This window comes from Aythya marila (assembly GCF_965140915.1).
Source record: "Aythya marila genome assembly, chromosome: 7".
Taxonomy (NCBI): domain Eukaryota; kingdom Metazoa; phylum Chordata; class Aves; order Anseriformes; family Anatidae; genus Aythya; species Aythya marila.
Genome location: NC_139048.1, coordinates 4,172,961 through 4,190,151, shown reverse-complemented (window position 1 = coordinate 4,190,151; position 17,191 = coordinate 4,172,961). Strand labels below are relative to the sequence as shown.

General features: G+C 38.2%; 1 protein-coding gene across 1 annotated transcript in view; it reads right to left on the bottom strand.

Annotated features, from left to right (window-relative positions):
* Positions 1–4,604: 4,604 nt before the first annotated feature.
* CPXM2 (carboxypeptidase X, M14 family member 2) overlaps positions 4,605–17,191 on the bottom strand; it is a 69,651-nt gene continuing 57,064 nt past the window's right edge. Inside the window, exons 9-13 of the mRNA XM_082764774.1 lie at positions 16,216–16,395; positions 15,017–15,314; positions 11,441–11,580; positions 10,354–10,453; positions 4,605–5,021 (exon numbers count right to left, since the gene is read on the bottom strand). Of these exons, the coding sequence (XP_082620900.1) occupies positions 4,768–5,021; positions 10,354–10,453; positions 11,441–11,580; positions 15,017–15,314; positions 16,216–16,395 (972 nt within the window). The 3' untranslated portion in view covers positions 4,605–4,767. The remainder of the gene's footprint in view (positions 5,022–10,353; positions 10,454–11,440; positions 11,581–15,016; positions 15,315–16,215; positions 16,396–17,191) is intronic.

Below are 17,191 nucleotides of genomic sequence, written 5' to 3'. Positions count from 1 at the left end.
GAAGACAGAGGAGCTACCTGTCTTTCAAATTGTCCTGCAAACCTGAATGTGGAGTTGGTGGATTTGTAAATCTCACCTAGACTTACTCTGGCAATATACACTGCACAATGATGACTACATCAGTGGAGGTTAGCAGACAATAGTTATTTACTGACTTACTGTTCCAGGCACAAGATTGCATTCACCATGATGGCTTCATTGACCATAAATTTTGCTGCTCAAAAATCTTATTAAAGTGTCACAGTGAAATACAAAAATGTCATCTCAAGCTAAATGACCTTTAAAAAGAAATTAAAGATTAGTAAGCACATCCGACTATGTATAAATGTGATTTAAGCTTGGCAAAATGAGGAAATACCTTAAACATCTACAAGTTAATCTCCTGAAGCTTAAAAACATTCATAGCTTTTTATTAAGGACTGGTTCACCTATTATACATATTAATGGAGAGGACTGAAAAAAGTGCTTGCCATTGTGGTAGCACAGATAAGCACAGGCAAAAGCGGTACTAAAATTACCCATGAAATCAACTGTAAAAAAGCAGTGCCCCTCTCTCTGTGTGTGCAACAGCTACAGTAAGAAAGAAAGAAAGAAAAAAAAAAAGCATTTGAAAGGTATGTGCTCTTATTGATAAGAAATAGAGCTTCTTTGCACTCTTGTTGGATAGTTGGTCGGTGTATACATAGCTGCTTATCCTGCGGTGTTCCCATGCCAGCCTAGCATCATACCACAGCAGGACATGATACTGCTCCAATCCATACCATTGGCATAGGCTTGTATATTTCCTCATGCCAGGCTGGTGGCTGCAACCTGGCTGAATTCACATGGGTACCCTACAAAGTTAAATGAGGCACTTCTGCCTCCAAACTTGGATATTTTACATACCAACTTTAAAGGTTAACTAATGAAAGGTGTTGGTGCGACACCAATTGTACTCTGTTTCAAGTTAACTCATCTTTCTTCAGGCGTTTCTCAGAAAGGTCCAGCACCCACTGTAGAATGATGAGAGGCAAGTAAATCTGGTCGTATAACTGTCACTGACAGTTAAAATCCACGCTTTGTGAAGATATCCCAAATTCATTGAAAATAATGAGCTAAATTTAGAGGGAAAAAGCCTCCACAACTGTACATGGATAAGGGAAGGAAAAGTATTTGGTAAAAGAAGTTGAAAATACACAACAGGCTTAAAACATTCAATGAAACATTGCATTTCCTCTTCAGTGTAGTCAATAACTTAATCTGCATTCATTTTTATCAGTGTATTTTACCCACAATGAGTTCAGCATCACAATACTCAGATAATCCTACTTGTCTTCTGGTGCCAGCAGATTAAATTTGAGTTAGAGATTACCAAGATTCAGTACACTCATACCAACATGTGTAAGTAGATATCGTTTTAGTAGATACAGTATTATTGGCTTCAGAATTCTCAAGCCAATTTGCAGATACTAAGACCTGTCTTCCAGTGGTCAGCATACCTGTAGTAACTAAAAAGGATGACAAACACTGCGAGGTGGTTATAGAAATTATGATAATTAAACAGAGAAAAAATGAATAACTAGATGGCATGACATGGGGACTCAAGGAGAAGCCAGCCAGCTCGTGCTGTATTTTATGACTGTCAGCACTCTGGATGGGAGCAGAAGACTGATGGCTGGTATTATCAAAGAGAGTGGAATACATCCTGTTACAACCTTTTATTTGTTCAGCCTTTACTGCGTGGGTGAGATTGTGGAGCTGAATTTCTTATTACTTGAAATAATTGTATTTTTTTCCTTTATATCAGGAATGATCAAAGCTTGGCAAAATCCTCATATATGTAGCTGTTAAAATGAAACTGTAATTATAAAAGGAGTGTATCTATCTTAAGATTTATTTCCTTTCTTTTCTTTAGGGTTACAAATTTTCCTACAACAATAAAATGAAAGGAGATAAAAAGCACAGAATTTAGAATAAAATACTATTTTAAAGATGGGGAAAAAGTAGATAACTAGAAAATACTGGCATCTGAATTTATTGGTTTGTGGCGTGGATATATGTGGAGATTAAATAGCAGTACCGTGTATTTAAAAAGAAAAAAAAAAGAAAAAAAAAGAAAAAAGGAAAGAACATTTTAACTCCCAAGTGCATTACTATAGTAGCAAATAGGGCACGCTTCATTCTGCTATTATTGTATTCAGGGCAGGCAAAAGCATCTTATCTCAGCATGAGATATTCACGTATCTGAAGTTACTAGTAAAATTCCTTTGAACTTGAGCGTTCAGTTTAAAGGTGCTGAACAAACACAAAATAATTGCAGTGATGACTATACTTGATGTCTATTAGGCCATTTATTTAGTAATGCCTGGACCAAAACAGACTAAGATCACCTACATTAGTCATAGTTCTGCTGCACTCAAGTACATGCAAGCACTAGCCACTGCCAGCAGAGAACACCAGGGCCACTGTCATCAGCATTTATGTTAGTGAGGTCTGCAGCAATCAGAATCCACTTTATTTTTGCTAACAGACATCAAATGCATTCCCATGAGGTCCACTTCTCACTCCTGAACAAAAAATGTCTTGTTTGTTGAGATAACCTGATACCTGGGAACTGAGCATAGGGACAGTTAGCTTTGTAAAGTTAATCTCAGAACAGCCTGAAAAGATATTGCAAGGTAGAAAGAACTGACCTGTCAGGACTGACTGTGCAGCTAGTGATTTCCACCTTCAATCTGAATATTAGTGAATTAAATGTGCCTCCTCATTTCCCTGTTTGCATCTTTGTGCAAACCCTCCAGCAAAATGACTGGGACTTCATAGGATTCAAGAAAGAATCTACCTAAGGAACTTCATCAGTTCATAACAAAAAAAAAAATAATAATCAGGCATGCTGGCAAATTAGCAGGAAAATTTTTATGCTGTCACTGATCAAAAAAAAAAAAAAAAAAAAAAAAAAAGTTTCTCATCATTACCTGAAAAAAAAAAAGATATCATTTGTCCTTTCTCAGATGCTAAAAAAAAAACTTCTTGACAACTTTGCTGTTAAGTTTGTAGCTCAAAATAAAAATATGGAACACAGAATGTTGTAAAGGTGGTAAATAGAGTGAAAAAAGTAAAATATCATTCAAAATGCTAATGTGATGATTGGATTATTTGTTTACATCTATTATTTAATTTAAATGATGCTGACTAGGAGCTGGAGTTCCATAATTTCAGTTATAGAAAATTATGTGTGCACCCTGTTATTTTCTTTGTGCCTTTGCTGTCAAATACATTGCTGTTATTTAATGGAATTTGCAGAACAAGCATAGGCTGGAATTGCCTATGAAATTTAATAATAGGACTATTTATTATGCAAGGGTTCATGATTATATTATTCATTCTGAAATCTTTTGCCTTTTGTGTTTACAAGATTCTTTGCTGACAAGAAAAAAGATTTAGTACAGATGGCAAGCAATATTTTTACAGTAAGTTTTCTATTTAGTTTATTTCTCCTGTTTTGAGTGATAGTTGGGTGAACGTCTTTTCCAAGAATCATATCAAGATAGGCAAGAACTGTAATAGCAATTAAAAAGTTTTAAACAAACTCTATTTGAAAGTGTACATTGCAGCCTCACTACCATGCATATTAAAAATGTTTGTTTATCCACAGACTTTTGACTGGCTAAAAAGGTACAGCTGGCCCTTCTTTTGGTATAACTAAGGTCATGACATTGAAGCTGACAGAGCAAAGTTGATTTTCACCAGCTGATGGTTTGATGAGTGTTTATTTAGTTCATTCTTTCCTAGATCTGATCTGCATCTTTACCAAACCTCAATCCTATTCTGCTGTACAACTTTGTTACTTAATAGGCAATAAAAAAGCAGAAATCCAGCACTAAGAGTAGTGAGGCCAGAAAAGCAGTAGCTGTAGTGGTAAGATGAAGAGACCATGTAGAGGAACATGGAATCTTTTGCATGTTATGAAAGACAGGGACACAAGGTGTGCGTGAGCACAAAAGGCACTTATAGGCAGGCCAGAATCAAGAAAAAAGATGCTGCCAGGGGATTTGTGAACTATATACATGCCCATGACCAAGCCTGCATCTATGATGAAAGCTTCATTTTGAGTCCTTCTCCTGGATTAGAGAGGATGTGCTATGGCACAGTGCTGCAGTGATGTTTATCAAGCAACTTTTTTTTAGAGGTTTAGAAAATACAGCTTTTTAAACCAGAAGAGAAAATGTTCTGGGCATTAAGTTCAGCAATCAGATTATGATGCTTGTCCAAAAGTCTCTTTCAGGGAAAGAGACTGAAATCTGACACATTTTAATAATGTTCAGCAGAAACTGTGCCCTCTCAGCTTTCCTCCCATATGTGGATAAAATGTAAAGAGTGTCATAACTTTTTTGAATTGCAAAAATATATCAATTTTATACTTTAGAAACACCATTTTTCATTTTTTTCTTTCAAAACAACATTTCTCATGTACAAGTATCTCTTTTTTTTTTTTTTCTATATTTAAAGAAAACAGATTTACAAAGGATTAAATAATCCACAGGCAAAAAAAAAAAATCAGTTTAACTCAAAACATCTTTTTACATTCCTTCCGCCTCTCCCCCCACTCACTGGGGCTTATTTCTCTTCAACTCAAACTGAATTTTGTTTCCAATTTTTCTCCAAAATGACAAACCCACATCCAGCTCCCCTAACAGAAAGGCCTCGTGCAGGAAAATGCGTATGAAGAGATGGGCTACATAACTCTCACTACTGCTACAGCTGGGCTGATCGAGGCAGAGCCGAGGCCTATCTCCGCTGCCGCCACTGCCGAGCCCGCTGCCGGAGCCGCCGCAGGGACAGGCTGATCGGCTGCTTCCCAAACTTCCTCATAATTTCCTTGATCCTCGCCATGTTGGTTTTGGAGATGGTGAAGTCGCACTGGGTGGCTCCCATGTCATAGCCCACCTCACAGGTCTTGGTGGCGCCGGTGTAGCCCTCTGCTTTCACGCCGACCACATACTCCCCTGGGTTGAGAAGCCGCCAGTAATCCCCATCAGCTCCTGTTTGGAAAAAGGAAAGTTTTAGGACAGGGCTCCTTTCTTAAGCAGGGACCTACTTGCATCACATGAGGTCCTGGACAGACCACCTGTACACACATAGGTTGGTGGTGGGGCTATGTGAGAGTGTGTACCATATAGACTCTGAGATCTAAGCATCCCCTTCCATAAAATATTATATTGAGTTTTATTATGCTAATTTTCCTACAAACTATAATTCATCAGGACACTTCACCACTTTCTTACCTGTAAATGCATGAACAGAGTCACTGTGATCAACTAAATCACTTGTGCATAAAACATTGTATTTTAACACCTCATTGAATCAGGGCTTTCCTTTCCGTTCATCTTGGTTTACCCATATATACACTAGGATGGTTTTAGACTTCTTTTAAAATAATATTTTAACTAGAAAGTATGCATTGCTGAGGACTAGAAACAACGAAATATCAATACCTGAAATTAATTTTTCAGCCTATCCGGGGAAAACCCACTGTGCATATTCAAATATGCAATTATATATATATAAATAGAAATAAAACATCTTGCATACAAAGTTTTTGTTTGTTTTTAGTACTAACATTTACTGACAGCCCTACTATCACTAGCCTTGGGTTGCTTACAATGTAGTGTTGCAAAAACTAAAGACAATTTGTATGAAAATATTATATTTGGGAAAAAAATCAGTCTAGCTGGCTTCTGTTTAAAAAAATGATTTTAATTTAGGCTTTTGTAAAATAGAAATAATATATAATATTAATTGTATTATATACTTATTTAATATTTATTAATTTATAAGTAAAATAGTGTTTACAAGCAGCAAGCATTAGCAAAACAGCAATATGTACTATACCCTGATATTGCAGCCTTTGACTGCAAGCATGAAATTGTGTGCAAGCACACCTGATACTGTTATCTTTTGCATACCATCTTGCCCAGGTGTTTCTTTCAGCCACTTTAGCCTTACTTGGTGATGGCCAAGGTCTAGATTTGCTCTTTCTTAAGACCTTAGGAATGGCACTCTTAGAAAGGATCCTCTGAGGAACGCTTTATTTAGTTATTTAGTTTATTTAGTTCTCCTTTATTGTTAGGTCCACTGACACCCTAGTGAAGGCTGCATGCCCCCAACTTGTGGCTGTGAATTCATCCCTGCTCAGATGTTGCCTTTAGCCCCTGGGATTCAAGTCTGACCCATAATTTTTTGACAAGTTTAGCAGGCAGTTCATCACAACCCTGCACAAAGCCAGGAAAAAATCTGCAGGTTCACACACCACAAGGAAACCATTACACATTTGGATATTAAGCTGTTAAGCATGATGCATTTTACCTCCTTTTCATTCACAAGTAACTAGACATTAGTGCTTCTGTCAGCTGTCATCACCCAGAATTTAATACCAGACTAAAAGGGTAAGGTTGTTTTCTTTTTTTTTTTTTTTTTTTTTTATTTTAAATTAGGTTAAATGATGCAGAAGGTAAAAAATAAATAAAAAAAAATCAGAGCAGATGGCAAGAGAAACAATTAAAAATACAGACACTTTTATCAAATATTAAGACTACTAAAATAACAGTCTCCAATGGAAGAAGGCTGAAGGAAGGCTATGTCCATATCCAATAGCTGGGTCTAGAAAGAAATTTTCATGTCCACTCAGATAAAATAAAAATGTAGCATATATACACAATATACATATTAGAAATTAAATGTGTCAGACAACTCCAGAAACACTCTAGTTAAGAGGGGTGCTCTTTGAGCCTGATAGGATCAATCAACCTTTTACAACTAAATGACTTTAACTAAATATTATGAATTTAAAGACATTATAAAAATTATCCTAATACGCTGTTATCTACAGAGGTCCCAGGAAATCTAGTCATGGCGATGCATGGCCAGTGCATACAATAACTAAAACTTAACTTTTCTCTGCTGAAGAGGCAGTCAGCAAGGAGAAAAAACCTGGAGAATTATAACATTGGAAATATACTTAGCTGAGACTAATGCTATTAAATATTAACTAAATGGTACTTCAAAATCTTTCAGTTTGGTTACATAATGTATGCTGAAAGCATATCAAGTTTACCAAAATACTCATAAATCTTTCTCTGAACACTGTGTGAAATTAAATTAATTATGCTTAATTGCAAAAATCATACAGATATGTGCATCTGTTTTTGAATTCTGAAGGCTCCAGTACAGAAAAGCTTCACTAGAAGGGAACTGTACATTTCTTGATCAAGACACTAAATACTCCAGGTTTAGCATTGTCTGAATTGTTTACTGCAAGCAGTCAGAGGCTGCCACAGGTTGGGTGCCTTCTGTTTCTGTGGGCACATGCATGTGTGCACACAGGCAGTGATGGGAGGTGTCACAAGAGAGATCTCTAGGCAATGGTGCTTTTGGAAGGTGGTTTCTTCTGTAATGACATTTGGCTTGCTTGTTTACCTCCTGCTAGTATATACAAGCAGTTAAAACACTAGAAATTACACCTTCCAGTTACTTTTTATTGCAGCAATTATTGGAGCTGCCCAGTGGGTGCGGGAGGAGAGGTTCTGTACTATCATGAAAAGGTTGCAGTGGGCTAATTTCTGTATTGAGAGGTCCTTTCCTCAAGTCTGCTTCCTACTCTGGTAACAGGGCACATTCGACCTACCCATCCAAAAAAAATAATGAGCTAAAACAGCGCAAAAACAAGCAGGTGATATAAAAAAAATATAACCTTTTGCCAGATACTTGGGAAGATGCCACTGGCATATGATTTGATATGCCCAGAGGCCATAGTAAGTCACAAACATTTTACAAATTCCTTTCCCTCTTGGTAATGGAAAGTCCACTGACCTCTGCTAGTGGGATCGAGAAGGCACCCCAAATAATTGCCTGCACTTGCAATGTGGGGAAAAAAGGGTGTCTAGTACATTTATCCATCCAATCGATGAACTCTTTTCTGAAGGTTATCTCATAGAGCATAGTCCACATCTAACTGTAACACCATGCAATCAGAGTGAAGCAATAATTACACCTACATCAAAAGAAAATGGAATAATTTTCCATAAAGCTCTTGCTCTCTAAATCAATAATTTCAATTAGCCTGTTAATATTATCAGCTTAGTGCCACCAGTATCCTTTTTCAATAAGATATATTGTACTTTCAAGAGAAAATAAAGGACTTTTTGTGCACTTTTTTTTTTTTTTGTCCACAGAAAAGAGCAGAGAAATGTTCTCAAACAAATAAATATTATTAAAAGGCCTTTTCACACAATTTTATCTGCTGTACAGGGTAGTCAACAACATCAGTGTACCAAAGAAAAAGCAGGTACCTTACAGCCTAGATCACTTTAAACAAAATTTACATGAATAAATATAGCGGCCACAATTTTTCTTCCACTTGAACTATTTTTATATCAAGGCAACTCAGACTTTTAAATTGATTCATTTTTCATTTAAAATGTATAAATGAGGGGCAAATTCTGACAACTTGCCTTCTTTCTCTGAAGCTGTGTGTCGCTTTAGCTTTTTTTTCCCTGCACCATAAATTCTGCTGTTTCAAAACCAACATGTACATTATCTGTGTAATATAAAACAAGATAGAACTCTCATGTTCCCATTTATAAAGTGATTCCCAAACAGTGTCAAATTCAGTATTTCTCATTAGATAAATAAATAAAAATTATGAACCAATTACATTTGCTTGTACCAAGAAGTTCAGATTGACCTTAACCACAGAAGTTCAGCTCAACACCTAATCCAAAGAGCTGTAAGCTTCCCAAGTGCTACAAACTGCATTCTGGAACCTTGCACAGTTATTACCATGCTACCAGGACTTCTTTCCATATGCTTGTCCACTGTTTTTAAACAGTTGATCTTTCTTTCATGTAGAAATCCAGCATACAGAGAGTTGGAGATTAATTTCCTCTTGCATTTGTTTGGTCTCAGGCAGAGTAATATGTTAATTCCATTACCAGAGCGGTGCAACCTACCGTTTATGGCAGTCTTCCAAGACAGGGAAGACCAGCTGATTACTTTCATTCCCACTATCATTTCCCACTGGTCCCATTTTGAAATATTTAAGGAAGAGTCATTATTGCCTAATTAAGTATCTGCCATCCAGTGTTTTCTTTAATAACAGAGACATGGTAGCACTGAAGTAAAATTAATTGTAAACTAAGTTAGATATTTCAAAATTATTATCTGCTCAGATAAAACATTGAAGAGTTGGAAGTCTCTTATCTTAGCTCTGTGATGCTCCATAACCTGGAATCAGCCAACAGATCAGTGTGCCATCCTGTACCTCAGCGGCAAGCAATCAGACAGACTTTTGCTAACGACAGGTCTTGCTTGGCCATCTCCTTCCCCATGCTCCTCTCCCTGCTCCATACTCTCTCTGGTTCCTCTAACAACAGAGCTCACAAGCACAGCGATGACCATTTCATAAAGGACTGTATAGGACCTATAGAAACACAGCAGCCAACGGACACTGTCCAGCCCCCAACCTGCCAACAACAGTTTTTGGGTATTACCATTAATCCTGTCATTGCTGGTATCTATTTAAAGCAGTACTTTATTTAGAACCATGACTCCTTGCCAGGCCATTAAATAGGCCTGGAATTTACTCTGAATATAAACATCTGTGTCTCGGTATAGACCAAGGCTGTACAAACAAGGCATCTGTCCATTTGTCCATTTATTTATTTTTTTAAATACATATAGAACAGTAATTCTCCAGGCTGCAATCCACCCATTCAAGTCCTTGTTTCAGCTGAGCCCCATCAGGCTATCTTTTATGACGCTTTGCAGAAGACTCTGAAGCGTGTGAAACTCCCCTTCCCTGTAGCAGCTGTTCCTCCTCTGGACACAGCTCTGGATCACATCTTCAACACATTCCCATAACCAGAGAAGCACTCTGTGCAACGAGCTACTACTACAGCCTTGTTTAGCTGTGCTGCAGTTACTCTGGGTTAGAGCTGCATTATCTTTTCATGAGAAAAGGAAGAATGACTTCTCTTTTAACACAGCCTTACTCTGGCTATAGATTTTGGGTAGATACAGGGATATTTGCTCAGTACTTCAAAAGAGGTGGGAAGAGGAACAGGGTCCAAAAGGAAACCATAGTTCTATTCTCACCTATGCAGCTATGCCATGGAGAGAAAGAGCCCCCCAAATACCATCCCTTCTGCAATGCACTCCTTGGATTATCTCTCTGCTGGTTTTCCTCAGGAAAAAAAAAAAAAAGACTTCAAAGTTGCAGTGAAGTTATTATTTTTTTCTGTTTGTTTTTTAACCATAAATTTATTAATTTGCGTTGACTTTTTATTTTAAAACTATTTTTAATTTTATTATTATTACCTGTGCGAATATCATGGTTAACACCTTCTACCGAAATAATGGCATTTGGGATTCCCCTTCCATGTACATCTTTCACTATGCCTTTGATGCCCCGATGGACCTATTAGGAGAAATAAATAAATAAACATTACACAGCAATGAGCAGTGCCATCATTAGGAAGATACAGCAATTCATTAAGTCCTCATGTCAATTACGTGCGTCTTATTCCTGTTTTGGGGTTCACGCTTGTGAATCAATTTACAATGTCTATTGGGATCCTAGAAACATCAAATTCAAGAAACAGATTAAAATAGCAGATAAAGCAAACATAAAGGGTTTTTAGGTGCTCTTTTCTGGCAAGCTCTATGGCACATTTACCAAATTTTAACAAGCTTTGTTATTTTGTCCTCTGAAATTAAGACAGTCTGGCAGAAATTATATGCCAGCTTTGCTTACAGTTAAACTTTCTTTAATAAATATCAATAATCATGCAATTTCTATCACTTGAAGCACAAAGTGTTAGTGAAACCTTACTTTGAAATAGCCTATGAAGTTGAAGGGATGATGTTATCCAAGTAAAAATGCAGGGACTGTATGGCACAGACTTCACATTATAGTGAGCATTTCTGTTTTTCACATAAGCACAGTTACAGCTGAAATATTTGCACAATGCAGACAGCTTCTCCTTCATGGTGATACAATGTGAGCATGAAGCCTAAAAACTACATTTGACTTCCTAAAGCTACCTAGCAGCTTGTGTAGAAACTTCTGCCAGAGCAGGACATTAATTACAGCCATGTAAGAAATATATCAGAAACCCCAGACTGCTTTGAAAACCTCAGCGACAGCATTGGTACAGCATGAGGGGCAAGGGCTGAGAGATGCTGAAGGCAGCAGCAGGTGACTCAGCTCCTGCTCATGGCAACATCACTGCTCCACTGGGCCTCAGCCCCAATAAAGCTCAACATAAATGGTCACAGCAACCAGTCATGTCACAATGGTCACAATCAATGGTCACAGTCAGGGAAAGCCAGAGCTGTTTCTTAAACTCTCTTTCAGTCTGAAAGGAGTCATCAAGTTACTCAGGGGTTTTCTTCTGTCAAATACCTGCTCCATAAAAACGATCAGGGATTCCCGGTTGTTCTCCCATTCTTCAGGCAACTCGCTCTCATGGGGATACTTGTCACAGCCCACGTAGATGGACAGCTCAAAGCAGTTTGTGTGCAGGTAGCTGAAGTCATTTATGCCTGTCAGAGAGGAGGGATAAAAAAAAAGAAACAATTTTATTTATTTATTTATTTAAATCTATTATTCAGATCTGGCGATTTTATGTGCAGTAAACAACTTTTTCAAGCAAAAACTGAGATTTTTATCTAGCTGGCTTAGTCTGCAGATCTGGCAAGGAAAATCTTTTTTTCAGGAATGCCTTGTCTCCTGTAACAAAGCACCAGAGTAATGGCAGAGCAAAGACAGCATCTCCTCTATATGCTTAAAACAGAGGGCACGAGACCACAGTGTCATTGGTCAGTGCCAGGGTCATTGGTTCGCCCCAGCACTGCATCCTCAATTCCTTTGATGCATAGAGCTGTGTCCTTTTGCCATCATAAAACTTAAAGGAGTTAGATATTTAGCAGAAAACAGTACAAAATAAAATAAAATAGAAACCTTATCTGGAATAAGTTTACAAGATACTGGTGAAGATTGGAGCACACTAGAAAGATGTTAGGAAAGTAGGTCTTTCTCTACAGCAAGAAGATTACATTTAATAATAAAAATATTTAAATAACTGTTTATTAATGACATTAGGTGTTATCCTTTACAATGCCAAAGATTAGCAGGAAATGCTTTCACCAAGCAGTTTTGAGTGGAAAGAGTTAAAGAAAATAAAAATTCCTGTCCTGTCCAATTACCACATAGCAGTAGCCAAGTATTTAACGAGCCCTCAGTGCCTTCTGGGTGCAGAGCAGGAGGATTATGTAATACAGATGTTACACTTTTTGCATTTGTTGATGGAAAAAGCCTAAATATCAGACAGTGGCATATGCTACTCTGCATAAATGTGCTTCCCTTCCATTTGAGAAACAGTCACAGTTATTTTCCCCTCACATACTATATCGCACCCTGATTAGTCTATTGCGAGATGTTTTGCAACCCACAGTAATTGATCAGTTTTAATACACATATTTTAGAAAATGGCATAATGTTGCCAAGAGCAATTTTCCATGTAATGTCTGAACAGGCAAATCCAGCCTCAAAAACACTGGAAATAAATAAATAAATAAATAAATGTTCATCTGTTTTGTGTCTTTGTGCAGTTCATCCACTGCAGAAATATTATAATGTCAAGCTGCTGAAAAATTTGAATTCATTGCCATCCAGAATACGTGCAGGAAATGGTATGGTTGGCTTTCAAAGGCACTGGGATATGTTTGATATCTGTGGTGTACCAACTGCTCTAGGGACTCTCTAGTGCTGAAAAGGAATCAGAAGAATCCCTTACAAATTTTTCCCATGGTATGAGCAGCAAAAGGTTTATGTGCATGGCCACTGCAAGGCCACGCAACACAGTGGGTGAGGAAGGAGAGGAAGGGCAGCTTCAAGCTCAGCAAACCTATGGGGGCAGCCCACTGCCAGCAATATGCAGGTGTGTCACCTTGACATCAGGCATTAAGCAAGCAGCTCTTTGGAGAAGAAACTGCTATGCATTGAACTAAAGGGTAAATAAACAGAAAGCTGAGTGACCTACATAACTACATATATAGAGTCATGGAAAAACAGAGGAAATGGAATGAAAAACGTCCATGAGAAATTTGTGTACAAACCTGGAATCATATTTGAATAACCTTTTACATTGCAAGGTACTGTTGAATAACTGTTGTAAAACATGTTTATATATATGTGCACATGTATGTATATGTATGTGTGTAAATATTTATATAAGTGCCATACAAATTGTTCTCTTCCATTTCTCTATGTAGAGAAAACATCCAAAACCATCCTGCAGGTTGTAGGGTGAGCTTGCATAGAAATATTATGAGGTTTAGTCTAGAATCCAAGGTGTAAAGAACAAAGGTAAAAGCAATATTCAAGCATTTTTCTCAAAGACAATCTTGGAAGACTTATTATAATGGCATAAAGCAGGATGTACGATATAATGAGAAACATCCTAACTCAATAAAACAGAACAGATGAACCAAATCCAATATGCAATTGTTACTAAGAAATCAAGATACTATTCACCATCTATATTGCACACCATTACTTAATGTTACTTAATGCAATATCTGTCAGTGACATGGCCAGTGCCATCTTTTCTGTATTGATTCATAATTATGTTTCTGTAGCACTTAGGAAAATTAAGCTCATAAATTAGATAATTAAGCAGTCAAGTTGGCATTAAGAGTTTGGAGGGTTTTTTTTGTTTCTTTTTAGAATTTGCAGAAATGCATAGAAATGTATCATTGGACACTGGCCTTATGATCTGAGCAGTTCAATCTTTCTTCCCCCCAACTTCACCCAGCACTTTTTAACCTCCTGAAAAAATATTTGAAAAGTTAATTCTTGGCTCTAGCCATCAATGGCTGGCCAGCATTAACTGTACACAGGCCAATGTAAAAGATACGTCCAAAACCGAGAAATGTTTATGCAGTGAAACTACCTGCAAGTTACAAACAAGAGCCAGCTCCAACAAAAACATGTCCACACAGCTGCTTTCTTGCATCTGTTTGCCATTAGGTCTGCAGTGGCTCCTATTGTTATTCAAGTGGTGGCAGGTACGCTGCTTGCTTCTTAATTTCATAGAAAATGTTGTCACTTAGAAGCAGTTTTTGAGTAGAACTGTGATATTCAGCAGAGTGCCTGTTCAGAGACAGTTTGAGTGTACACCCATAGATAACTGTACCTATTGGGGATAATAATGTGCATTTAATTGGGCTTCCCTGGAAATAGATGCTCTGTCTGCACTACAGGACACAGTTTCCCCTTTGCACTCTTTGACAGGGAGACAGGCTTGGGCACACAGCAAATGATGCAGTCTGTAATTTATTCTGGCAGCAAAAATGCTTGTGGAGCCTGGTCAAAGTTTAATCACAAGTGGTCCAAGTCTTTTACAGATAGGAGGGTCACGGGGAAGCAGTAGCTTTCTGTGGCACGTCATTACAACTCAAATGAACATCACTGGGGGCCAGTCTGCAACTGAATGCAGTGAACAGAGGCTGAAATCATAGTTTTCCTGTCTGAGGATTACCAAGGGGGCCCAGGCCCCTCTGGGAGTCTCTACCTCGGCTGTAACACTGACTACCTCTGCAGTTTGGCAGCAGATTTCTGATGACACCTTCTGAGATGGCAAAATGCTGAGAGGTTTCACCTGCTAAAGGGTTTGGGCTGTGTTGTTATTTCCCCAGTTAAATATATAGAACATATAGAAAACAGAAATTAACATAATAAACAAAATAAATTGCTCATGAACTTTTGGAAACCTGGGTAGTAAATGAAATTGTCACTGGGTATTTAGCGACACAGTCTCTGTCAATTTGCTAATACCTCATGACAGGCTTTCAGATGAGGAAATATTCCTCTTGGAGCACATTCCACCACTTTTACCCCCGCTGTGAATAGCGGGCAGTGATGGCATTATCACGTTCAACAGGGTAACACCACAAGGGAGTTTCCACAGACACCTACTTCCAGCCACGGTATGCCACGATGCCCCGTTAACCGTGCCGTCCTCCTTCTGGAAGTCCTCTGTATGACACGCTCTCCTCCTCGCGTCTGTCATCAGTCGGTGTGTGGAGGCATAGGAGTATGCAAGCCAGCGAAAGACGTGGTCATCTGGGGTGGGTGTGTAGTCCTGGGTTTTCCACAGGGACCGCACCATGTCGTAGGGGTATGCCACCACCAGCTCTCCTCCCTGCAGATTGCCACCCAGCACAAAAGGAATTTTTTCCATCCATGCGATTATTGCTCGTGTCTCAACTGCCACCTGTGAGAAAGAGCTTTGTTTTAACCTGTGCGTTTTGATAATCTTCTTTCAAAGGTAGACAGGGAGTTGCTAAACATGGAGTGAGCAGCCAGCACAAGACATGTGGCCAAGAAGAAAAGCTTCAGTTAATTATGGTGCCTGCCAGATTCATCTTCAATTCCAGTGACAATCTACAAAAACTAACACAACCTTAACATTTGTAATTTGTGCAAAAGAAACAATCTAAAGCACCAACCAAGAAAGATATCAGACTGTGCCCACTGGCATCAGGGGAAACAAGTGCTCAAAATGAGTGATTTTAAGCATGGAAATAATTCTAAGGCCCATGGAACTGTCACAGTTAAGTGCCTTCCCACAAAACAGGAGAAGCTCAGCCACTATAAACAGTTACTTAAAATGCCATGCAAAAGTAAGTTAAATTTAAACATGGCTAACATAAGCCACTGCAGTAGTTTTGCATTATGTTATTTTAAACAACATCAAGAAAAAAAAAAATAGGAGAAACCTTCATGGTGACTAAGCTGGTAAAGAGCTCATCCATGCAGCAAAGATATGGAGAAGCCTGGTTCACAGATCTGGGCCCTGCTGCGTGTTTCCCTTACTTTGCTTCAGCCTCAAATTTGGCTATCACATCCTCCAGGCTCTTCAAATAGCCCAGGGAAAAGATGATGTTCCAGGAAGACCCTCCCTTCCCTTCCCAAGCAGCTTCTGCATGGGACCTAATTATACTTTAAAGTATAATTTTATTTCCATTGACTATCAAGGAAGCCTAAGCAATTAGCTTGGAGTAGGTATGCAACCTCACCTACGAGCTGCTCATGGTCCTGAGAAGCATAAAGTTCAGTCTTTCAACCTGCCCTGGACTTTGCATTCCCCTCTCTCCAAAACCAGCTTTACTTACAGTGGCATTTTCAGACAGGTACCAGTCAGGAATGGGAATGTGATGGTTTGGAACTTTTCTTTTGCTCTTCTTCTGATCTTCAGACTCCCAAAGCAAAGAGTTTAAATCAGGGAAATTATTGTTGATGTCAATGCCATCCTGAGTCCATCGTCCTAAAGACCAGCCCCCTAATTCTGAACCCTTAGAATGAAAAAAAAAAAAAAAAAAAAAAAAAAAAAAAAGGAGAAAAATTCATTGAGAACATGACAACATGTGGTCCCCCAGAAAAGAGTTTGGGGATGTGGCAGAGGTAATTCCATACAGAGAACTAGAAAGACAAATTAATTTTTAACTGATTTTTTTTTTTTTTCCTATTTTACATGAAACCTTGAATAAGATAAAACAAAAGCCAGGAAAAATTACCTGGGGCTAGACAAAACATTCTGTTTTGTTTTCAAGGTTTCTACTGAAGACAGGTTTTCCAGAGTTGCACTAGAGATGATAACATATCCCTTTATGGCTGTGAGTGCAGCTTTTGTATTCTAGTCTGCAGCTATAGACTGTCCTGGAAGATTTTCCAGTACATTTGAATAGAGCCCCTGAATTTTTTCCTTCTGCTGTCTGTCTTCTTCCAGACTGAATTATTACAACGCCTGACACACCGTGCACTTCTTAAAGGTACACTATTAATTTTTAGCTGCAGAGATACACAAATTTTCATAGGCTTAAGTTTGGTGTCCCATGAGAAACAGGCTGCATGAATTTTCTGTTTTCCATAATGGTGTTCCACTGATCTGTACACCTCAGTATGGTTTGTTCTGGCAGTCTTAGTGCCCCTCCTTTCCATGTACTTCCTCATACTAGCCCACATCACATAAAAAAATTGTTTCATGCTTTTTCCCCAGGTAAGTTCCAGTGGTTTATTTTTGCTTGCATGATTTTGGTTTTATCTTTTGAGCTTATTTCTTCTGATTGCTTGTAAAATTTGATCCCTGGA